The sequence below is a fragment of the Physella acuta genome, unplaced genomic scaffold (assembly GCF_028476545.2).
Source record: "Physella acuta isolate Inbredline_101_S28 unplaced genomic scaffold, ASM2847654v3 ptg001715l, whole genome shotgun sequence".
NCBI classification, from domain to species: domain Eukaryota; kingdom Metazoa; phylum Mollusca; class Gastropoda; family Physidae; genus Physella; species Physella acuta.
This window is the reverse complement of record NW_026733227.1, coordinates 200,001-224,710: the sequence shown is the minus strand read 5'-3', so window position 1 is coordinate 224,710 and position 24,710 is coordinate 200,001. Positions and strand designations below refer to the sequence as shown.

The 24,710-nt window shown below is 34.5% G+C and overlaps 1 protein-coding gene across 3 annotated transcripts in view; it reads right to left on the bottom strand.

Annotated features, from left to right (window-relative positions):
- Nucleotides 1-24,710, bottom strand: part of LOC131930089 (sialin) — a 45,450-nt gene that overhangs the window by 2,334 nt on the left and 18,406 nt on the right. Inside the window, exons 1-12 of one of the 3 annotated variants that reach the window (XM_059286447.1) lie at nucleotides 24,443-24,598; nucleotides 23,028-23,098; nucleotides 11,031-11,175; nucleotides 10,194-10,296; nucleotides 9,903-9,980; nucleotides 9,464-9,619; nucleotides 5,682-5,769; nucleotides 2,702-2,788; nucleotides 2,488-2,621; nucleotides 2,143-2,289; nucleotides 1,840-1,972; nucleotides 66-307 (exon numbers count right to left, since the gene is read on the bottom strand). In XM_059286447.1, coding sequence (XP_059142430.1) covers nucleotides 66-307; nucleotides 1,840-1,972; nucleotides 2,143-2,289; nucleotides 2,488-2,621; nucleotides 2,702-2,788; nucleotides 5,682-5,769; nucleotides 9,464-9,619; nucleotides 9,903-9,980; nucleotides 10,194-10,296; nucleotides 11,031-11,175; nucleotides 23,028-23,091 — 1,377 coding nt within the window. In that variant the 5' untranslated portion in view covers nucleotides 23,092-23,098; nucleotides 24,443-24,598. Of the gene's footprint in view, nucleotides 1-65; nucleotides 308-1,839; nucleotides 1,973-2,142; nucleotides 2,290-2,487; nucleotides 2,622-2,701; nucleotides 2,789-5,681; nucleotides 5,770-9,463; nucleotides 9,620-9,902; nucleotides 9,981-10,193; nucleotides 10,297-11,030; nucleotides 11,176-23,027; nucleotides 23,099-24,231; nucleotides 24,381-24,442; nucleotides 24,599-24,710 lie in introns of those variants that run through there. The other 2 variants (XM_059286448.1, XM_059286449.1) reach the window with 2 other exon arrangements.

The following is a 24,710-nucleotide window of genomic DNA, read 5'->3' as shown; positions in this document are numbered from 1 at the left end:
TTACTGACCCAAACACGCCATCCCCCACATTTTTATTTTATTTTAATTATAATATGCACACTTACGTTTGTTGTAATAGCACCAACAATATAAGGTGCTAGAATACCAGGAATAGTAGCAGCAACATTTGTTATACCAAACAAAGTTCCAGCGAACTGAGGTGCAATATCTCCATGATTGACCATGTAGCCTGCAAATGCAACACCTGATAAACCAACAGTGCCACACAGTAGAACAACTGCACCAATTTGTTGAGTACAGTCCATGAAAGTCACACCTACTAAACAAATAGCAGGTCCAAATAGGCCTGAAATTATAAAATAAAGTTGGAGTGTAAAGTATTAATAGTATGAAATAAAAGACTTCTAAAAATAAAACAAATGTTATGAAACAGAAAAATATTAAAGTACAATTAATTGGCTGAATCAATTTAGAGAACATAGGACAACAGGTAAATAGATTTACCTAATATAGTGAGTTGGATCTGTTAGCATTAAATGTATTATTTATCCCTTTTTATTAAAATAGTGTACCCTATATTCAATTCTATACATTTTAAAAAGTTAATTAATATCAAGTTTTAAACAAAACAAAATGTGCATCCTGATTTGTTTAAAAACTGTCCCAGAGCTTTTAGAAAGCTGCTATGTCAAGAACTCGTGATTCTAAGACCAAGCCTAGAGCGATTTAAGTGATGCTTTAATGGTGTGTTTTGTCAAGCTCAGCCTTTTTTTTTCGCCCTACTTACTCAGAAATGATAAACAATTTCAGTGTTTTAACAAAAAATAAACCACCTTTCTGAAAATACTAATAAAAACTTATATGGTGTCAGAATCACATATTAATTTTCCAATTGCTTAGTTTTGTTTTTAATTTTAACATTTAGAATATTTAGTTTTTAATGCATTTGTTTTATTTAGTTATCCTACTAAAAGCTATTCAATTTTGAACATCTTACAGTTATTTGTAAAGAAATATGTTTAAGTGGTTAAATAAACCGGGAGTGATCTCCCCTAAACTTTCTCGAATATTCTTATATAAAACAACATTGTATGGGAACTCGGGATATAGACATGATTTTTAATCCATTTTAAATACTTAAAGTTTTAAAAATAGAATAAAATCTCGTAGACAAAAGAATTGCACACCAAGTGAACGCCAAATAAAAAAGTGCATAATAGTGTGCAATATTATTAGTACTTTAAAAATTTACATTAGTTTTTTTGAGAAATCGGAAGAAGCGTAAATTAGTACTTCCGGTCAACGGAAATTACTCAAAATTTAACAGAAGGTAGAGAATTAGATCTTTTACTTACATGTGAAATTTCATTTATCTATCTGAAATAGTACTCAAGTTATAGGCTTTTGAAAAATTCAAAGTAGAAAAAGTACCACTTCCGGTTATCGGAAATAGCTCAAAAGTTGATACGGATCTACGATTTTGATAAAATACTTATATATGAAATTTCATCAACCTAGCTGTAACGGTACTCAAGTTATCGTGTTAACACACACACAGACAGACATACGGACAAGATTGCAAAATTATGTTTTTCCGTATCAGTGAGATGTAAAACGTCGAGATTTGTAAAAATCTCGATTTTTTTTTTTTGCACGATTACAAGACTTTCTCTATACTTCATATATAATACAAGAAAGTAAAAAGGCCTGCGAATTGAATGGAAGGGGTCAAAATCCATCGCAAGACTGTCATTAAAAATTATTTTTGGATAGTTTTCAATCAATAAATGAGATGTGTCGTGTAATATTAACAACTTTTTAGAAAACTAAGCAGAACTAGAGGGCGAAAAATTTACTTTTTAATAGGATTAAACTTACCTATAGCTGACATAACTTTTCTAGTTGCAACACGTGACAAGATATTTCGAGTGATGAGAAGGTCTGATGTTACCCCAGCAATAGTAATAAACAGCCACATACTTAGATATGGCAACATTGAAAAAGCACCATTCTAAAACAAGAATAAACCATTTAGCTTTTGAAAAATATGTGAAACTCATAAACATTTTAAATCAATTATTAGTTTGAGATGTTAATGTAAAACTAAAGGTCATGAAATTATGACCAAACACATAATTATCGTGTTGGTGTCTGTAAAAATAAAAGGCAGATAATACTCACTGATTTAAGATCAAATTTGAGTACTTCTTTCATGTATGTGGGTATTTGGGTGAGCAACATGTAAAGGCCATAATTTCCACAAGTATGACCAACAAGTATAGCCCAAAATGGCAAGGATTTAAAAATAGATTTCCAAGGCATAGGTTGCTGTAAAAAAAAAACAGTAACTGTAACAAGCCATTCTAAGAACATTTTTCATTCCTATGACTATATGCATTTTCGTGAGGGTAAAAGTTTACAGAAAATAGCAAGGCATCAACTTAAGAAGGAAAAATAATCTTAAATTTAAATGTCCAAAAGTATGATTCTGTTGGAAAACATTTCAGTTTGAATATGACAACTTACTGGCTTTTGCCCATCTCTGAACAAAACATGATGTTGAATGTACCCTCTTTCAGCAGATGATATTCTTCTAGAGAGAGAAGGGCTGTCGTATACTAGTACATACCAAAGTATACACCACACAAAACCAATGGCTCCTGTAAATTATTACATAAGTTTTTAATGTGCCTAGAAAAGACTATTGAAAATGAAATTGTTATTTGTTAAATAAACTTACCCATAACATAAAATACTGAGTCCCACCCTAGACTGCTACATAAAAGTCCACCAATAGGAAAGATCAATGCATTGCCAAACTGTCCACCTATGTAGTTGGAACGTAAAAGTAAGAAATTTGGATTATTTTTTCATCGCTTAGAATAAGCAAAAATTGCTGCAATAAATATTTGAATATGTATAACTCAATTTTCCTCCTACATTATATTTGATCATCATCATCATCACTCCTTTGTGGCCCCTGGGGAGCAAAGGGCTGCAACCACACATCTCCAGTGGACTCAGTTTTGGGCTGCTCCTCTAATCTGTGCCCATGAGAGCCCAGCTGTTTTCGCCTCTTCCTCAACCGTTCTCTTCCATGTTTTCCTTGGCCGGCCCACCCTCCTTTTCCCCTGGGGATTCCAGTCCAATGCATGTTTTGCGATGTTTTCTATTTCTTTTCTTAACGTGTGTCCGATCCATCCCCATTTACGGGCCTTGATATCTTTCTCTATTGGCTGTTGTTTTAAAATTTGCCACAGGTCTTTGTTTGATATTTTGTCTGGCCATCTTATTTTGAGAATATGTCGTAAGCATTTGTTAACAAACGCCTGTAGCCTATCAGTATTTGTCTTCGTAACTCTCCAGGTCTCCGAGCCATAGAGTAGCAGTGCCTTAACATTTGTGTTGAAAATCCCAATTTTGCTCTGGAGTGACAGGGCCGTGGACCTCCACATCGGGCGCAGTGAGTTGAAGGCACATCTAGCCTTGTTGATACGGCATTTTATGTCCTCGTCTGCTCCCCGGTCCTTATTGATCACGCTTCCCAGATATGTGAATGTGTTTGTTTCTCGTAAATCTTCTCCATTTAGCTGTTTGGGCAGGTCCTGGCTGTTATTGATTCTGATGACCTCTGTTTTGTTTTTATTGATTTTTAGTCCAATTTTGGAGGCTTCTTCAGACAGCCGATTTAGTTTGGCTTGCGTGTGTTGATGCTTATGAGATAGTAGGCAGATGTCATTGGCAAAATCAAGATCCTCCAACCTTTTTGTGAAACTCCACTGGATTCCTGTGTCGTTTTTTGTGGCCCTCAGCATGATCCAGTCGATTACCATCAAGAATATCATTGGCGATAGCATACATCCCTGTCTTACTCCTGTCGTCATCGTGAATGGTTTTGTTAGCTTTCCCTTGTGTATTACCTGACTGGTGGAGTCTTCATATAGTTTCTGTGTGATAGATATAAATTTTTTGGGTATTCCATAGTGGCTCATTAACTCCAGATAGCATCTCTATTCACGCTGTCAAACGACTTTTCAAAGTCGACCAAAGTCATGTATAAGGGGGATTGCCACTCAAGGGACTGTTCAATAATGATGCGCAGCGTGGCAATGTGGTCAGTACATGACCTGTCTTGACGAAAACCAGCTTGTTCTTGTCTCAGCTTTTTGTCCAAGGCATCTCTAAGTCTCTCTAGGATGATTCTTGTTAGCACCTTACTTGGAACTGAAAGAAGCATTATCCCTCTCCAGTTGTTGCATTGTGTCAGGTCTCCCTTCTTTGGCAGTTTTATCAGGTATCCCAGTTTCCAGTCAGATGGGATTATCTCTTCTTCCCAAATCTGCTTAAGTAGAGGATGTAGTACGTCTGCTGATATGGCTGGGTCTGCCTTGAGTGCCTCTGGTGGGATGCCGCCCGGGCCAGCTGCTTTGCCATTTTTCATGCTTTTTATTGCTCTTATTGTTTCTAACTTTGTGGGTGGATCTGTACACACATCTAGTAGGTGATTTGCAGGTGGTATATCCGGGGTGTTTGATGAGAGAGGATGGTTTAAAATCAAAGTGTTGTACCCATCTGTCTCTCTGTTCTGTGTCACTTGTTAAGATATTTCCTACTTTATCCTTTACTGGTTTGTTGGGATTAATGTTCTTACCTGATAGTGTCCTGGTTACCTCATAGAGCCTCTTCATTTTTCCTTGTCGTGCCGCAGTTTCTGCCTCCTCTATCATCTCCTGTATGAACTGTCTTTTGTCTTCTTTTGCACTTTTCCTGACCATGCGATTTACTTCACAATAATGTGTTATGAGGTTTATTTTCTCTTTTTTATCCTTACATTTGTTAATCTTCTGCTTTATCTCTTTTCTATCTTCAATTTTGGCCCATGTCTCTGTTGTGATCCATTCTTTTTGTTCATTTTTTCTTCTCCCCAATATGTCAGTGCATGTTGACTTACATAGTTCCTGTATTCCTAGCCATTTTTGCTCTACTGTTTCTTCTGCCAGGCTGGAGAGTGCTTCATACCTATTTTTTACAGCGCAGTTAAAGTCTGCCTTTATTTTTGGACACCTAAGATATGTTGTATTGAATTTAAAGTGCGGTTTATCAGCTCGATCCCTGTTAGATTTTAGTTTTAATTTTAGTATTGCAACCACGAGTTGGTGGTCTGAGGCTGCATCTGCACCTCGTTTCGCCCTAACATCCATTAAACTTCTCCACTTTCTGGAAACTGTGATGTGATCAATTTGGTTCTTTGTTTTGCCATCGGGTGATGTCCAGGTGGAATATATTTGATGTAGGTATATAATATTTGCAACCAATTAAAAATAGTAGCACTTCATTCATTTAATTGAAAATTTGCAGATTATGTATGGATTTTTACACCACCATATAAAATGGTTGTATCATGAATTCATTCAAAATATTAAAAATAAAATCTTTATCTGTGAAACTACAATTTGAAATTATGACTGCAGCATTTAATACTTTCATTCAATCAATATTTGTATTTTAAAGAGTTTAATTTGCTAGAGTAATGTAGGCTTTCAGTTTAAGTAAAAATAGTCATTTTTACTACTTTGTATTTGGTACTTTAATATGATAACTCCTTAAACATTTGAAATCCAATTTTTATTGAACTAATTTTATGTTTTTTTTTAAACCTAAATAAAAATGTTTTCAGCTATTAAAGTGATACACTCAGTCATAAAACAGCAATTTACTACCTGAAAGTGAAACACCCACCAATCTGCTTCTTTCTGAAGGAGGTGACCACCGAGCAAACAATGCTTGAGCTGCTGGATATAGTGCACTCTAAGATGAAAGGAAGTATTTATTCAGTGATTATGTACCATTAAAAAAATAAACTGATCTAGCTAATAGGATATACCAGGGGTCGGCAACCTTTTGAGATGGAAGAGCCAAAAGTTACAATTTACAAAATTTTCCAGTTTTTAAAGAGCCACTAACATTTTTATTTCAATTTTTTATTTGATTAAGATTAGGTGTATATTCTGGAAGACTATACCGTTAGTCACATAATAATGCCTCAACTCGCGGTATTTCTTGTAGAGCTGTCCAGTTGTGCAGCGAAACGTGCATGTTTTACTGGACCTCCAACTATTTTAGCTTGTCCTTGAGCTCTGTCAAGTTATTACTCCACAATGACAAATGTTTGGTTTTCTTCTTCTTCTTCTTCGTTCTTAATTATTAGTATTGAAGGGGATCGAGATTTATCTGCCAGTGGGTTTGAACTCGAGACTTTGTTCGAATTTATTAACCATGAGCTTTTTGCCGACTCGACCACGCCTCCAACACAATTAAGCGTTACGTGTCAACTGGTTATGCGCCATTGAGGCCATTGACTCCGATTTCAGCCTGCTTTTCTTTTTGGATTTGCTTCCATAGCCTTTGTCCAACCAAGAACAAACTACAAGGCAGCAGTTGTTTAATTTTGGAGTTGTCTCTCCTAGACGAGTGGCTGTCCCCAGCTAACGAGCCTCATCTGCCCGAGGGTTCGAACTCGAGACTTTTCGGTTTAGCAACCATGAGCTTTACCGACTCGACCACGCGATTTGATCCAGCGATTTGATTTGAAGCGAACCAGCATTAATTCTAAAAGCTCAATGTTGATCTAATTTGTTTTTTTCTGTTGAGATGATCTACTACAAACGTCAGAGTACTTGCATTTTTTTAAATTGCTCCCAAAATCTCCCAGGAATCCATCATTCATGTTGTTTATAGTTTATAGTAATGCTGATTCAATTCATGCCAATAGTAGCATTGGTTTCATATATATATATATATATATATATATATGTGTGTGTGTGTGTGTGTGTGCTCACATACATAAATACATGTAACCAAGTTAGTCTAATGGAACCGTACATTGTACATAAGAGACTACAGAAGGATTGTGGCTTGAACGTCCTTATACCATATTGAGGATGGAAGGTTGCTGGATGCTTGGACACAGCGGCAACAACTAATTGAAGACTGGGAGTCAGATTCAGAATGTGGGGTGGGTGTAGCTGACAGGCTAGAATCACATTTACACAGGAATTACTGAATTATAGGCAGGGTTATTAAGAGCTAGGATTTGTGTCAATGAGCAATGAAGTTAGCAGAAGGACTGGTGAGAAAAGCATGATGAGTGAGAATGTTTAGATAATGTGATTTTGAGTCGGAAACTTTTTGTTAGCGTTATTCCGACAAATTATATCTTCTAGTTAAAACCTATAGTGTAGTTTTTGTGCTGAGTGTTGCCTAAATTCTGTTTGTGTAGAAAATCTACATATTAATCCTTCAAGGTTGTGTGGCCTTGCTATGCTAGTCAAATGTTTCCAGACATTAAACAAACAACCAATAGAGCATGAATGAATTGGAAAAGAAGCAGATATTTGCCAGAAGCTAAACACCAGTGCTTACATTCTTTGTCAACTACACTATACTGCAACTGAAAAAAAAATCAAACATTTTCTAAAATTATATACATATATATCAGTGGCATGCAGTGGCGTAGCTAGGCTTTTCGGGCCCCTATGCAAAAATTATCAGTGGGCCCCTTCATCAGCAGTCAGGCTAAAATGGAGTTAAACCAAGAAATCAACTGCTACTTATGATGGAGGATTTTAAATAATAGAAACATTTTGTACATTTTATATTTTTAAGTCCTGATTGTGTATTTATACTATATTATTTGGTAGTTTTGTAAAAATGTTACAGGCTTAGAGTTAATATGTTGTTTTTTTTTAAGTAAACACAGCAGCGTCATAATGTGGTCCACATTTGATGACAACATTTAGGCGTGACACCATGTCAAAACATTGTAAAATGTACTGTCAAAACTAAGTTGTATCCAGCTAAACTAATAAAAGATAAGTGAGACGGGGTAACACCCCACCAAAGATGCAAAATTGGTTGTGACGATGGTGTGACACCTTAAGTTAACGCTTAGAATAAAAATCGACCTGGTGACGCCACTAAACACAATTTTAAAAAATAATTGCGCATGATTTATATAAATCTGTTTTTTTTTCATGCTTTTAATTTTTTTAAATGATTAATACATACACTAAGATCTACTTTAGCTGCTTGTGTTTGTTAGATTCTTAAGATGGCCAAACTAGTGACTCAAGGGGCTTATTTACAATGTGTTTCATAACAAATAGCATCATCATAAAGAGCAAATAATGAAATTTAAAAATTTCATCATAGGCATCAAAATCTCCTTCCCGATCACAGAGGAATGTTTCCCGATCACAGAGGAATGTTAAAGAATGTTTATACTAACTAGCGTACCCGCCCGCATTGCTGCGATATAGTCCCACATACCAGGGTAACGCAAACAAATTGTGTTTCATAAATGCGATACCAATTGTGTACTTTTAGTGACGTTACTTTCTAAAACTGAGATAAATCTAGGTCTAGCTAAAATAAAATAAAAAACGCCACTGCTACTGTTTGTCTGATCTTTTTTGTGGGGACGTGGGTAGGTCCACACTACCGCTCAGACACCCTTGAAAGCATTGAGTTTTTATCATCCTCTGTAATAGTGAGGTGTCAGGGGCATCGCGGGAGTGACTGGTTACACTACCGTAGGTAGTCGAAAGCTGCCACTAAGCGTTTGACAGTTGAAACAAGTAGTAACCATGACTCTAAAGAACACGCAATCAACGGATCTTGTGCACTCTGGTAGCCGCTGGGTAAATCGGGCGTCCAACCATTACTACTGCTGAAGTGCTGGAGGAAACTTTCTTTCAATTTAGTGATCGGTTTTAGTATGCCAACGTATCCCTAGTGTATGGCGCACATTAAAACGAATATAGCTGACGTAGTGCTCATGGCAAAGCCAAGATCGCACGGTGTTACATGATGGCTGTTGTGCCGACTGATGCTCCCGTGCAATTTGACAGCTGAATTAAATAGTAACGCTGACCCGGACACTCAATCAACGGATCCCAGGTGCAAAGATAGCCGCTGAGAAACTCTGAGTGGTAAACTGCACCGCATTACTCAAGCTTATTAAGTTATTTATAGGCTAATTCTCTCAACTGCTTGCACGACCATGCTGCAACGCCTGTAGTGATATAATTATGGATGGGCCCTGTTCTAGCCCCCACCCCCTACTGAACCCCAATACTTATATTGTTAAGTAAGAAAGGGGCCTTGTGGAACTTTTAATTATTTCTACAATAGAAAAGAAACTGGATATTCATTTTCTTCTTTAAATTATTTATATCAAACGAATACTAAAATTCCAATGTAAAAGTTTACATTTTTTTGAAGAGGGAAAAGGGCCCCTAAGTGCCCTGGGCCCCTATGCCTTGCTTATGCTAGCTTTACGGTAGCTACGCCACTGCAAGCCTGTAGCCTATCTTTAAATCTTCTGTAGTCTACATTTAATTTAATAATATAAAGTGAATGAATCAGCAGAAGCAAGGACTTGTTTGATTTACTAAAGGGGGCCATTAAAAATACTTTTTTTTTTTATAAAACACATACATACCTCACCAACTCCAATTAAAACCCTGATAACCAGAAAAAAATAAGGGCTGACTCTTGCAGAAACAGGGGATATAAGTCCAAGGACAGCAGCTGGCATCATAGTGTACATTACAACTCTCCTTGGTCCATAACGTTCACTTAACATTCCTCCTGGAACCTAGATTTATGATTTATAATATTTATAGGCCTAATAGGTTTTTAAAAATTATTTTTCAATAGTTAACATGAAGCCATTTTGGCAATATTAAAATACAAATTTTATAGGCCTAAATATTCATTGGGAATTCCTTTTTCACTGTTTAAAGTTTATGTTAGTAACAAATAGTAACATTGTTACTTTAATACTTTAATAAAAGTAATAATTACTTTTAAAATTTTTAACTTAACATAATTAATTGCTTTAGATAATAAGAAATGACTGAATATAAAATCTGTTTTACCTGAAGTACTAAATAACCCCAGAAAAATGAGCCCAAAAGAAGACCTTGTAATTCTTTACTCCAAGTAAATTCTCCAGTCTGCAGAATTCATTTATAAAACTTAAAAGATTATCTTACAACCATTTTTTCTAATTTTCAGCTAAAAAGGTAAAAAAAAATAGCCAAGCAATTCAGTTTTTTTTAGCAAGAGTCTGCTCTGTAATAGATCTAGAATCTAGATCTAGATCTATAGGCTACCATTCAAATACAACATTTAATGTAGAAAATTAAACCTAAAAATAAAACACTTACATTATCAGTTGTAGATTTAAGTCCTAATGAATCACAGTAATTACTGTCACCGATTACTGGAGAAGGAGTTGTGATAATGTTTGCAGATTCATTGCTGAGGAAACTGGCGTTGAAAAAAAATAGTACAAGTGAAAATATAAAAATAGTTGATATGCTAATGTGGCTAACAGTAATACTAATAGTTAATAGAGTCTAGAATCTATATCCTATGTCTAAGTTGTCTAGTCCAGTTTTAATTTAAAAATTTAAATATTTCATATGACAGGAATGGTAAAACTCTTTAGCGTACATTTTATTCGCCGCTTCACGTTCATCTCCAGTTGAGCGTATTTTATTAATTTTAATTTATTTTAATTGTATTATTTATAAACAAAACCAAAACACACAAAAATGTTAGGAAACCACTAAGATTAGAATCATTATAGATAGTCTAGTTGATAGAATAGGCCTTGAGGCCTAGATCTAGATCTACTTATTTGTTATGAATATGTTTTAATTAGAAAAAGTAAAAAATATATATTATATTATTAATTAAATAATTAATAATTATCATTAATTATTATAATTGGCCTAAGCCTAGGCTATTCAAAAAAATTTCATAAAAAACGTAACAAGCTTTTATGTACTAATGCACTAAAAAGTAGAAAATAAATTATAGAGACTACTATTTAAATAACTATAAAGAAAAGCGTATTTTAATAGTCTAGAAAATAAATAGATCTAGATCTAGATTCTAAATCTGTATTTAATAGTATTAGATCTAGATCTAGATCTAGTGATAAAAATATTACATGGAGCCTAGATCTAGATCTACATGTTTCATAATAGTTTGTATACCTGAAATTACCATCCAAGGTTTTGTTTTCCGTTTTAATCATGCACACCATAGCAATACTAAGGTTGACACGCTGGAGATATAATACTGCAAAACCCCAAAATGTGACTATTGCAGTAAGAAACCTCTGTGATGTCCAAAATGGAACTAAAAAGGGTATTAATTGAAAATATTTAAATAGAAATATAGCAACATTATATATATATATATATATATATATATATATATATATATATATATATATATATATATATATATATATATATATATATATTATAAATCGATCGATCGATCGGTAGGTAGGTAGGTAGGTAGGTAGGTAGGTAGGTAGGTAGGTAGGTAGGTAGGTAGGTAGGTAGGTAGGTAGATAGATAGATAGATAGATAGATAGATAGATAGATAGATAGATAGATAGATAGATAGATAGATAGATAGATAGATAGATAGATAACTGAAATAAATTATTGTGGAAAAACTATTAAATTTTTATTTATGTGTTTTGATCAGCATAATACTTAAATTTCAAGAGAAAGCAAAAATACTGTGATGGTTCAGAGGCGTAGCGACCCTTCCCGGCGCCTGGGGACAAACTTTTCGATTTGCAACCCCCCCCCCCCCCCTCAAGATTTCGATTTGCACTCCCCTCAACCTTTCAATTTATTTTTTCCAACCCATTTTGACGCCCCCTAATATGGCGCCCGGTGACATATGTCCCCTCCCCCCCCCCCCCCCCCCGCTACGCTACTGAGATGGTTAAAGTGCAAAGTGCAGAGTACAGTCCGAAGTTGATATGTAAAAAGATAAGCAACAAATCCTTACAATAAGTTGTTTGAATTTCTTATCTGAAGTTCATATTAAGTGGTGTTATCATCTATAGAAATGTCTCGACGGCAAAAAAAATTATGTGACAAGTTTTAAATCAAACCCAGATCATCACAGAACGTTATCTGACAATCAAAAGGTACTCCAATTAAAAGATTTAATATAAAGTGCAATAAACTGGTTATATATGATGTAGGCTATATTTAGGGTGATAGCCTACAGTCGGCCTATATATATATATATATAATACTAGCCATCGGTACCGTTACACGGGCTATTCTGGTGACTTTTAGCTCTCTTCTCTTTACAAAAGGCCACCCGGTTTTTTTATAAGATATTCATCTCCCAGTAGCGGTGTTTAAAACTTACAGAGGAGGGTGTGTGGGTTGTGTGTGCGTAGGGGGGGGGGGGGTAGCGGATACTGTTTTTTTTTCTATATTTTTGTATGAATTACTTCTTTTCAATTTCGTTCGGAGGTGAAAGGGGAAGAAACTGTAGAGATGCCTGAAGAAAATGTGTATAGGCCTACCTACGGAAAGTGAATAATGAAATGAATTGTAATTCAGCTTTTAAAAAAATTCATTATCGGAAACTTAGGAAAATAAACATTTTATTGATCATGAGCATTGGAATGAAACATTCTTAAGATTATGAAAAAGGGGTTTTGTTTTATGTACTGTCTATGTTTATACTTGTTTAAAATAAAACAGATTAACAATACCTATTAAAGAATAAAAACCAAATTATATACAGTATTAGTCAATACAATACCATATTAAATGCACTCGCTGATTAAGAGACTTAAAATTAAGAGACAAAAGATTTCGTTAAAGACCCGGCTGTTCAATTGTAGTTATGTTGTTTTTGTCTTTTAAAAACACCTATTTCGGCAGAGCATGGGACTTACCACACTATCCTTTCAAAAACAGGTGAACTCTACTTCATCCGCCCCGTGTCCCGCCAAGTCCCGATAGGCAACTTTATCATTCACATATTTAAAAAATTTGAATTTTTTTTAAAGATTGACTTTGTGTGTCTCGCACCCGTACCAACCGAATGGTATCAATTACACTATCATCTCAGCTATTTAGACACTATAATGTTTATGGAGAATAAAAGAGTTAGTTGAGAAACTTAAATTACGCGAATAAGCCATAATCTTTCAAATTACATTTTATCACAAATTTGCCAATTGCATAGCTAAACAAATATTTCAATAAAATAATTAAGTCCTGAAATAGCTTAGTATATAAATTTATTATTGGAATAGATTCTAGATCTAGGTAGTGTTTAGATCTAGATATGTCTAAGTGTAGTTTTTCCGTAGATCTATATCATCTAGATCTACATCATATAGAATCTCTAGATCTAGAATCCTAATAGATAAAGTAAATTTTTAGGCCGAGAAAATTATATTGTATACATTTCATAGCGCAGGCCTACGTAGATATAAATCATATTTGAATGAAATAAATCATTTCTTTATATTCTAAACTCGGAAGATGACGTCATTAGTTTTGTGATCTTTCCTTAGTGTAAACATTTGGCCTGTGACGTCATTGTTGCATCGCGTTCTTGTCACAACTATAAACACTTTTCGGTTGCATGATTAAAATTGTTTTTCTACGTTCGAATATGCCTTTATTTTTTATTTTTCTTCTTTAAATAAAATTGTGTTTATACATGTAAAACATCTAACATTATTTTCAACAAAAGTCCGTATCAAGTTTTCCGTATATTTCTGATAGCCTGTGAACATATTTTGCGGACAGAGAGAGAAGTGCGCACTTGGTCTATTATATATTAGGATAATAGCATCTTTTAATTAAATTATTTTCTCGATCGCGCCCTCAAATCTCTGCAGCTTTACGTTGATACGTTAAAATTGACGGTATTAAATATGCCTAGTGGCGCATTTGAGGATGGAACTGAATGGACTGTCTACAATAGCAAGAAAAAAACAACAGCAGCTACTTCTTTATAGAAACCAGAAAGCAGGGTAATTCCTATTTTCTATGGCAGGATATTGATGGTTTTCCTGTAATATCACGGCTATGTGGTACTAAGATCAATAGGCATGAAAGCAACTTCATCCACATCACATGTGTTGCGATGCGACAGCGCTGGAGGAAAGCAGGAGAGATTCAACGAAGTGCAGGAAAAAGGTATCAGGAATAAAGCAAGTTTCTAGAGACAGGTTCAAACGCGGCTGGTAAATATTATCCTGACTATGTGTGTGCTATAGCTGACTTTCTGAAGATATCGTGATTATATCAGGGCTGAAGAATGTGTTGGTTGCCAGATTCTTTGACTTGTGGCCATGTAAGCGAATATCAATCATGGGATATAGAACCTGTTGAATTTACATGTTCGAGTGACTGAGGATCTGCGTGCGAAAGTTCAGAATGAAATCATTCTTCTACTACCAATTGCCCTGCGGTCCTCATTAGTAACTCGAATTAATCGCTCTCCCTTTTTACTTTCTCGTATACAGAAAAAAAGACTTTTTTTTTGTCGAAACCTGATCAGGCCAGGAATGATTATCATGTTTGTATTCTGTGATTATATATATATATATATATATATATATATATATATATATATATATATATATATATCTATCTAATATATAAAGCTCAGTTCTGTATGTAATGCATTTGTATGTCGTTGGAATTGTACGAATTTAAGTGTTAGAAAATTATCGTGCGCATTTGTCTAAATTTATGAGCTAAAAAATTACTATTAAAAGTGTTGGGAAATAATTTTCATTTTTCAAATTATAGTAATAATTGTCGGCATGTTCATTAAACACAAGTTTTTAAAAAAATATCATCTTTTACAAAAATTCTAATTATGTCTTTATTTAGTCCTGTAGCACTTACTTCCCTTTGATAAATTAGGAAAAACACAATTACTTCCCTTTATAAAACCATTGCATTCCGTGAAAATAATTTACTTTTTAATTACTTTGTTTTGGTGTTGGGAAAAAAAATAATTACATAATTAGCGGGGATTGATCAAGTGCAAATGTTGTAGGTATTTTACGGATAAGCTTGGAGTATTAAAATTGTTTATTAAATTGAAACAGGCGCGTTCGTTTAAGTGAGTGCAAAAGACTGTGAATAAGTTGGGGTACTATAGTCGTTCATTAAGCTAAAACAGGGGATTCCGCCCCGGGCGTTTATGTTCGCGTTAGTGTTTTCTTTGTGTTTAGGTGGGTTTGCGTTAGTGGTTGCGTTTTAATTTGGTTCGTTTTTGTTCTTTCTTTTTTCGTTTTTGTTTGTGTTTTTTTTGTTTGGGTTTGTATTTGTGTTTTTGGTTGGTTTTGCGTTTGGATTTGGTTTGTTTTCGTTTGCTTTTTTCGTTGATTTTTTTTTGTTGGTATTGGTGTTTGTGGTTGGGTTTGTTGTTAGGTTTTTGTTTTCGTTTGCTTTTTTGTTTGTTTTTTCTTTGTGTTTGTATTGGTGTTTGTGGGTGTGGTTGTGTTTGTTGTTAAGTTTTTGTTTTCGTTTGTATTTGTAATTGTGTTAGCGTTATGTTTGCGTTTTGTTGTTTTGGTTTTGGTTGGTTGTGGTTTGGGTGGGCAATGCCGGGTTTATGATGATTACTAAACACACAGGTAATGGTCTTTAACAGAAAGGTTTTTCACAGAAGCCAGAGCAGGGCCTGGCCGGGACGGCTAGTATATATATATGGGGGGTGGCAGAAATGTTTTTTGTAAGGTGGCCCTTTTTTTCTAGTTCCGCCACTGGTTTAGTGTTGGGTGGTGTGGTTTCATAATAAGCAACAAAGGGGGTAATGATGTAAGTACTTCCGTAGGTTCAGTTTCTTCAAATTGTTGACTCGCAATATTTTTTTTGACTCGCAATATTTTTAATAAAGGGTGACCGGTAACCTAAAAGTTTTAAATGTCGGAAATATTATCTATCTAATTTTAAAGTTGCAACACGTGATTATTTAACATTTGTTTAAAAAAAATTGTGTAGAGACAAAAATTAAAGTGTATGTGAGTTTATCAGGGGTGAACGCCGTATCGGCCATCGAGAGATATAACACGTCTAAGAAGTGTGTCAAGCTTTCTTACTGTTTTGTTTGCTTAAACAATAGAGTAGGTAGAGTCAAGCTACGGTAGGGCATATCTAACCAAACTAGAACGTTTTTCAAATGACCCTAAATACCCTTGAGTTATACATTCTTCTTCATTGTATGGTTGTTTAAATAATTAAACAAAACTTTAATTAGAAATCAGTGTTTCTTCCAGACTTTTTTTCTCTCGGGGGGGGGGGGGCTTGATATTTTCGGGGGGGGGGGACACTGGTAAAAGTATGTTTTCTATATAAATTCCATTTCGTTCGGAGTGGGGAGGGGGGTGCGGTAGACTTTCTTGGGGGGGGGGGGGGGCAGCACATGAAGGGATCCCTGGAAAAAACTCTGATAGCAATGTTAGCATGACAGCTATTTCCTTTCAAATTACCTCCTACACCATAAATGCAATTAATTGATTGAATTCACTCTACCATTATAAATATTTATCACTTTTATTACAACACTCTAACAGAGAATAACATATGACAATGGACAGCGAAATTTTAACGATGTCCACATATGCAATATTTTCTTTATGTTCTTTTGTGAAATATGCGAATCGACAGAAACCTTGTCAATATACGTATTCTTTTTAACTTTCTCTTATATACGAAGTATACAGAAAATCTTGTAATAGTGCAAAAAAAAATCGAGATTTTTTACAGCTCCCTGAGTCGGAAAAACAGTTTTGCAATCTTGTCCGTATGTCTGTGTGTGTGTCTGTAAACACGATAACTTGAGTACCGTTACAGCTAGGTTGATGAAATTTCATATATACGTATAAATATTTTATTAAAATCATAGATCCATATCAACTTTTGAGCGATTTCCGATAACCGGAAGTTGAACTTTTTCTACTTTGAATTTTTCAAAAGCCTATATTGAGTACTATTTCAGATAGATAAATGAAATTTCACGTGTAAGTAAAAGATTTGATTCTCTGCCTTCTATCAAATTTTGAGTAATTTCCGTTGACAGGAAGTAGTAATTTACGTTATTTCCGATTTCTCAAAAAATTTATAAAGTACTAATAATATTCCGCACCAGTATGCACATTTTATGTGGCGTTCAGTTGGTGTGCAATGCTTTTTTCTACGAGATTTTATTTTATTTTAAAAAGTTTAAGTATTTGAAATGGATTAAAAATCACGTCTATGACCCGAGTTGCCATCCCTTGTTTTTTTATATAAGAATATTCGAGAAAGTTTAGGGGAGATCACTCCCGGCTTATTTTATTTTTTTGTTTACTGTTTTACGAACTGTCTTCTAAGAATCAATTATGACATTGCTAGGAGAAAAAGAAAACATTAAGTTTTCTTTCTTCTTCGGTCGCAGCAACGCGCGACGGGTACGCTAGTGTAAATAATAATGATCGGAGCCGTATCGTAAAACTCAGACGAGTTCATTTATTAATTGTATATTGGTAACAGTAACGTTACTAAGCGGGAGCTGGGAGGGTTGCAGTCCGCACCAGGCGACACCATTTAGGGGTTGAAACCAGTACGAAAAGTTGCAAAATTATTATTTCAAAACAATGTTTTATATAGTTAGAAATAATAAAATAGCACGGGGGTCACCCTAAAATACCGTAATGGGCGAAACACGAGAGAGTGACGTTTAGTTTGTGCTGAGTGTGTGAATTATAATATTTAGGTCAATTACATCTTTAAAAAATTAGCTGTCTCCTTCAAACACTGAGTGTGTTTACTTCGACCAGTGCAACCTTCACCTTCGCTGAACAAAAAAAATCCTTGTAACCTTGTCTGCTATTCGTTATGTGCCGCTGAGGTCACACGCGATTATTGATTAAATACGGTTGAATAAGGGGTTGAAATAGCGTCAAATTCCGTAATGCGGGGATAGAGGGGGCCCTATTTCCGACAAAATATGTTTTACAAAAGTTTTTTTCCATTATGATAGTGGTTTTGTAAAAAAAAAAAAAAGTATTAAAAAAATAGATCTAGAAGAACGGTGATTGTTCCTAACTGTTGCGTTGAAAAAATAAGTAAATGAACAGTAGTGTGAAAGATACAGCAAACATTCAAACTACTTCTATGACTTTTTGCTTTTTAAAAAAATAATCCAATTGGGGTGGGGACACTAAGCCCCTTTAAATAATTATTTAGAATGGCACATTAATATAGTCAAATAAGGGGCTCATATTCTTGTAAAAGATTCGAACAAGGGGACCCCTGACAGCCCTTTAAAAAGTTTCATAGGTGACCCAAAACATTTTTAAATACTCGAATGGGGGAAAGTAAATACCATTTCTTAAAATAGTTGAAAATGTGTCAATAACACTCATTTAAGTAGTCAAAGAGGAATTTTTTGATTTTTTTATTGTTTTTATTCAAGTTTTTATGAAGGAGTTTTGAGGTCTCCGCTTTTAAACTTAGCATCCAGATCAGTTTTGAGCATTATGGGTCCGAATAACAATGCTAAGCTGAAAAGTTTACGAAGAAATCAAGAAAATTATTACAGATTTGAAAACAAAATGCTTTCAAAACAGTCTTTTTACCTTGCCGACGCTAATGTTGTGATTTTAAATTATATTTGTGCACAAAGCATATTTTAAAACAAATACTTCTCTTAATAATTATTTTTTACTTTCTCGTATATACGTAGTATAGAGAAAGTATTGTAATCGTGCAAAAAAATAAACCGGGAGTGATCTCCCCTAAACTTTCTCGAATATTCTTATATAAAACAACAGGGGATGGGAACTCGGGCTATAGACATGATTTTTAATCCATTTTAAATACTTAAAGTTTTAAAAATAGAATAAAATCTCGTAGACAAAAGAATTGCACACCCAGTGAACGCCAAATAAAAAAGTGCATAATAGTGCGCAATATTATTAGTACTTTAAAAATTTACATTCGTTTTTTGAGAAATCGGAAGTAGCGTAAATTACTACTTCCGGTCAACGGAAATTACTCAAAATTTAACAGAAGGTAGAAAATTAGATCTTTTACTGACAAGTGAAATTTCATTTATCTATCTGAAATAGTACTCAAGTTATAGGCATTTGAAAAATTCAAAGTAGAAAAAGTACCGCTTCCGGTTATCGGAAATCGCTCAAAAGTTGATACGGATCTACGATTTTGATAAAATACTTATATATGAAATTTCATCAACCTAGCTGTAACGGTACTCAAGTAATCGTGTTTACACACAGACAGACAGACACACAGACATACGGACAGGATTGCAAAGCCCTGTTTTTCAGAATGGATTACGCATAAAACCTCTTAATTTTGATAAATCTGGATTGATAATTTTTGCCCGATTAAAATAAGTCCTCTATACTTCGGATGTGATGAAGGACTGAGGTGTATTACGGTGAAAATTGTTAAAATTTCAAGAGATTGTTTTGCACGATTACAATACTTTATACTTCGTTTATACGAGAAAGTAAAAATCGAGATTTTTTTTTACAAATCTCGACGTCTTACACCTCACTGATACGGAAAAACATAATTTTGCAATCTTGTAATTATGTCTGTGTGTGTGTGTGTCTCTCTCTCTCTCTCTCTCTCTCTCTCTGTGTGTGTGTGTGTGTGTGTGTGTGTGTGTGTGTGTGTGTGTGTGTGTGTGTGTGTGTGTGTGTGTGTGTGTAAAAACACGATTACTTGAGTACCGTTATAGCTAGGTTGATGAAATTTCATATATAAGTATTTTATCAAAATCGTAGATCCGTATCAACTTTTGAGCGATTTCCGATAACTGGAAGTGGTACTTTTTCTACTTTGAATTTTTCAAAAGCCTATAACTTGAGTACTATTTCAGATAGATAAATGATATTTCAGATATAAGTAAAAGATCTAATTCTCTACCTTCTGTTAAATTTTGAGTAATTTCCGTTGACGGGAAGTACTAATTTACGCTATTTCCGATTTCTCAAAAACGCATCTAAATTTATAAAGTACTAATAATATTGCGCACCATTATGAACATCTTTATTCGGCGTTCGCTTGGTGTGCAATACTTTTTTCTATGAGATTCTATTTTATTTTAAAAAGCTTATGTATTTAAAATGGATTAAAAATCATAACTATATCCCGAGTTCCCATCCCCGGTTGTTTTATATAAGAATATTCGAGAAAGTTTAGGGGAGATCACTCCCGGTTTATTTAAAAAGAATACCGAAGACATATAAAAAGGAACAGAAATAAACCGGGAGTGATCTCCCCTAAACTTTCTCGAATATTCTTATATATAACGCTGCTGGTAGCGTGTCAGTCCGTCATCGTTATATATTTTGGAACCATAAAAGTAAACACACCGCATGTCGTGCTTTTAACTTGCATCGAAGCGTCTTATTATAGGTATGGGCCTCGCAGTGTCTTATTATATGTATGGGTAGGGTTTATTTATATATCGACTAATTTTTTGTGGTATAGTTTGCACTTTTTTTTACTCTTTCGCGCGTGTGAATAAAATATTAAACACGCGCATATTGCTAAAACATTTTAAACGGTTCAATGTCAAATATTACTTTTGCTTAGATTAAAGAAAAATTGGATACATTTTTAATAACAGTAGGGTAAAATAACTAATTAATTAAAATCTTTTATAATTTAGCCAAGAGAGGTAATTAAAAAAGAAATTCAACTCAAGCTAGTAAAAAAAAATGTGAATGCAAATTCTGCGGACGTGGAAGAGGACATTATTGTTAGAATATTATAATTAGCATGGATTGATAAAATGCACCGTGGCAGGTAAAATACGTATATTTTAATTATTGCCCTTAGTTTATTTTATGGATAAGTTGGGGTATTATAGCCGTTTACTAAGTTGAATCAGGCGGTTCCGCCGGCGCCATGGCCGGGTGCGATTTAGTACCCCGGGCTAGACTGTGAGCACTATGTGTTTATGTCTGCTTTTAAGTTGTGTTTATGTTTTGAGTTGTTTTTTTTTTTTTTTGCGTTTGCATTTGTGTTCACATTGTGTTGTGTTTGTTTTTTCGTTTGTGTTTGTGTGTTGCGTTTGTGCTTTTGTAAATGTTTTTTTTTTTGCGTTTGCGTTTGCGTTTACACTGGGGTTGAGTTGTGTTTGTTTTTTCTTTTGTTTTTGTGTTTTCTTTTATGTTTGTTTAGTTTTGTTCCCTAGTTGGTACATTTAAAAAAGATTCACCGTGGCGGAGCACGGGTATGCAGCTAGTTCTTATATAACACTACGATGGATGGCACCTAGGGATATAGACATGATTTTTAAATCATTACTTTTTAAAATAGAATAGAATCTCATATAAAAAAGAATTGCGCACAAAGTGAACGCCAAACAATCTGTGTATAATAGTGCGAAATATTATTAGTGCTTTATAAATTCACATTCGTTTTTTTTTTTTTTTTTTGAGAAATCGGAAATTGCGTAAATTACTACTTTCAGTCAATGGAAATTACTCAAAATATGCCATAAGGCAGATAATTAAATCGTTTACTTACATGTGAAATTTCGTTTATCTATCTGAAACAGTAATCAAGTTATATGCTTTTGAAAAACCAAAAGTAGAATAAGTTCCACTTCCGGTTGCCGGAAATAGCTGAAAAGCTGATACAGAACTACAAATTTTATATAATACTTGTATTTGAAATTTCATCAACCTAGCTGTAACGGTACTCAAGCTATCGTGTTCATAGATATACACACACATACACACACAGACATACGGACAGAATGGCAAAGCCCAGTTTTTCCGACTCGATTACGCATATAACACCGAAATTTTGATAAATACGCATTTATAATTTTTGACCGATTAAAATAAGTCCCCTATACTCTGTATATGATGACGTAATCAGGTGTAAAACTATGAAAACGGACAAAATGTCATGTGATTTTTGTGCACGATTACAATACTCCCTCTATATTCTGTATAGGAGCAAGTAAAAATACATTATATTATGATAATAAAACGAACACAAGAAACCTTTACAAACATTAATATTTTTTTTGGAGCCCTTTTTAGGTTCCGCCGCTGGATTGAAAACTAATTATAGCTTTAATTAACTTTTTTCTGATAGTTCAAGTATGATTTACAACCAATCGCTATCACTACAATCTTAGATTCAAAAGCACATTTGTATTTCAATTTTTCTGTATATTCAACTGCCATCTCGTAACTACCGCCCGAGTAACATGCAATTACAACCTCCAAACAATTTAACAGATCAAGATACCTTGACAATTAACTTTTGAAAATATATAGGTTATTCTAGGGGCAGTGGCGTAGCAAGGTCGGGTGTCACTCGGTGCGGCACTTAATGGTGTCAACCCCCAGAGGTGTAGTGACCCTTCCCGGGGACAAACTTTCAAATTTTCGATTTGCACCCCCCCCCCCTCAAGTTTTTCTATATATATATTTTGCTATTTTTTGCCTTGGTGTCACCCCCTAAATGGTGTCACCAGGTGCGGTCCGCACCCCCCCCCCTCGCTACGCCTCTGTCTAGGGGTTGCTGCAATTTGAATGAATATAATGATGTGACATTTTATCAGGTATAAGTATAAGAATGTGTTACTAATAAGCTGTTGGGTGATGTGGAAAAAATCGCTTATTTTTTTCATCTAGGATTTGTTTCAGTAACAAATGTCATCAATGTACAAGTAAATTATTTGGCAGATTTTACAGCATTTTGTGGCATTACTAAATAATAAATTCACTAGTGACAGTTAATTAAACAGAAATTATTTATAAATGTCCATTCATTCCAAAATTGTATCTCTACTGTGCTAGTAGGGTCATAAGGGAAGCGGATAGACATCATTCAAATTTTATCAGAAAGTCTGCCTTTATCATAGGTTTAATAACTTATTTATATTAATGCTATCGTCTTAAAGACACAGGGGGACGCCATCCGGCATGGGGGTGACAATTTTCGCCGGGGAGGGGGGGCAGGGGCGGCGGTGGGGCATACGTGTAGTATATGCCGCACCGAGTGTTACTGGAATAGTGATTCCACTGTTCTGGGCCAAACACTTGAAGCAAAAAAATATTGGAGTTTTTAAAAAATCTGATGAAAATGATCTAGTAAATGTACTTATGAATCACAAACATTAATTAGTAAAATAACATAAGATTAGAAAACTACCTTTTGACCAGTCCGTATCTTCCTTGTTCTCTTTGAGAACCTGAGATTCGCCTTCGTGTGCCATAGTCAAACTGGGGATAGCGAACAACAATGACACATCAATATATTAAGTAGCTAAACTGTTACCAAACTATAGTAGCATTCTAAACAACAGGTTTTAAAAAAGCAAAGTAAATCATCAATACTTGTTAAAATTTGGCAACAAAATGTCCACCAGGGTTTGATGAAAATGATTTTGGGACTATAGCTTAGTTATCTTTAGGTAAATCCTTTGTCTCACCACCCCCCCTATCTCTCTCTCTCTCTCTCTCTCTCTCTCTCTCTATATATATATATATATATATATATATATATATATATACAGAGGCGTAGCGAGGGGGGGGGTGCGGACCGCACCGTTGACACCATTTAGGGGGTGACACCAAGGCAAAAAATAGCAAAATATATAGAGAAAAATTTGAGGGGGGGGTGCAAATCGAAAAATTTGAGGGGGGGGGGGGGTGCAAAATCGAAAATTTGAAAGTTTGTCCCCGGGATGGGTCGCTACGCCTCTGGGGGGTGACACCATTAAGTGCCGCACCGGGTGACACCCGACCTCGCTACGCCACTGTATATATATATATATATATATATATATAGGCCTATATATATATATATAGGCCTATATATATATATATATATATATATATATATATATATATATATATATATATATATATATATATATATATAGGCCTATATATATATATATATATATAGGCCTATATATATATATATAGGCCTATATATATATATATATATATATATATATATATATATATATATATATATATATATATATATATATATATATATATATAGATATATTATATATATATAGATATATTTGTTTATGCCTATATATACGCCTACTAGAGTCATGCATGAAATAAAACATTTCGATTGTAATACCCTGTAAACGTCTACCCTATTTTTTACCACTTCATTCTAAACGGGTGACACCATTTTTACGGTCACAATCACCCCTAGCCACGACCGCAGTGTAGGTCAACTCATACACATTTACTTAAAATGACTAGATTAAAATTGAACTGAATAACATAGCTAAAAGTAAACTTTATAATAGTATTGCACAATGCAATTGTAAAATGTGTATTTTTATATTATTTTAAAATATACGAATCTACTAAAAAGTTTCATTTACGTTTTTACAATCAAATGGTGACGCAATGTCGAAGCACATTAGCCTAAATTAAAACAGGCATACTGATTCTAACATGGCACTAATAGCACTATTGTGTAGATAAAGTAGGATCGCAAGTTTTATTAATATATCAAATTAACTGGTCAACAATCTAACGTTTGATGTAGTACAAAATACAATACACAATCATGAGCAACGAAAATTAACAAACCTAGAGCGAATCTCTTCCACCACTCCCGACTTAAAAATGACGAAATCCTGGTTTATTATGTAGAATGTCAAGGCCTCTCGCAGCAAAAATAAACGTGTGTGCCTCTTTCTTTTTGCTGCTTGCGTTAACGACGCACGTTGAAAAGAAGTAGCCTACATAGTATGCTGCCCTGTGTGCGTGGAATCGATATTACATGACACTAGAGCGGCGTAGTTAACGTCAGTGGATGAGAGAGTTGGAGACTAAGAAGGACCGTTCTCAGTGGCGT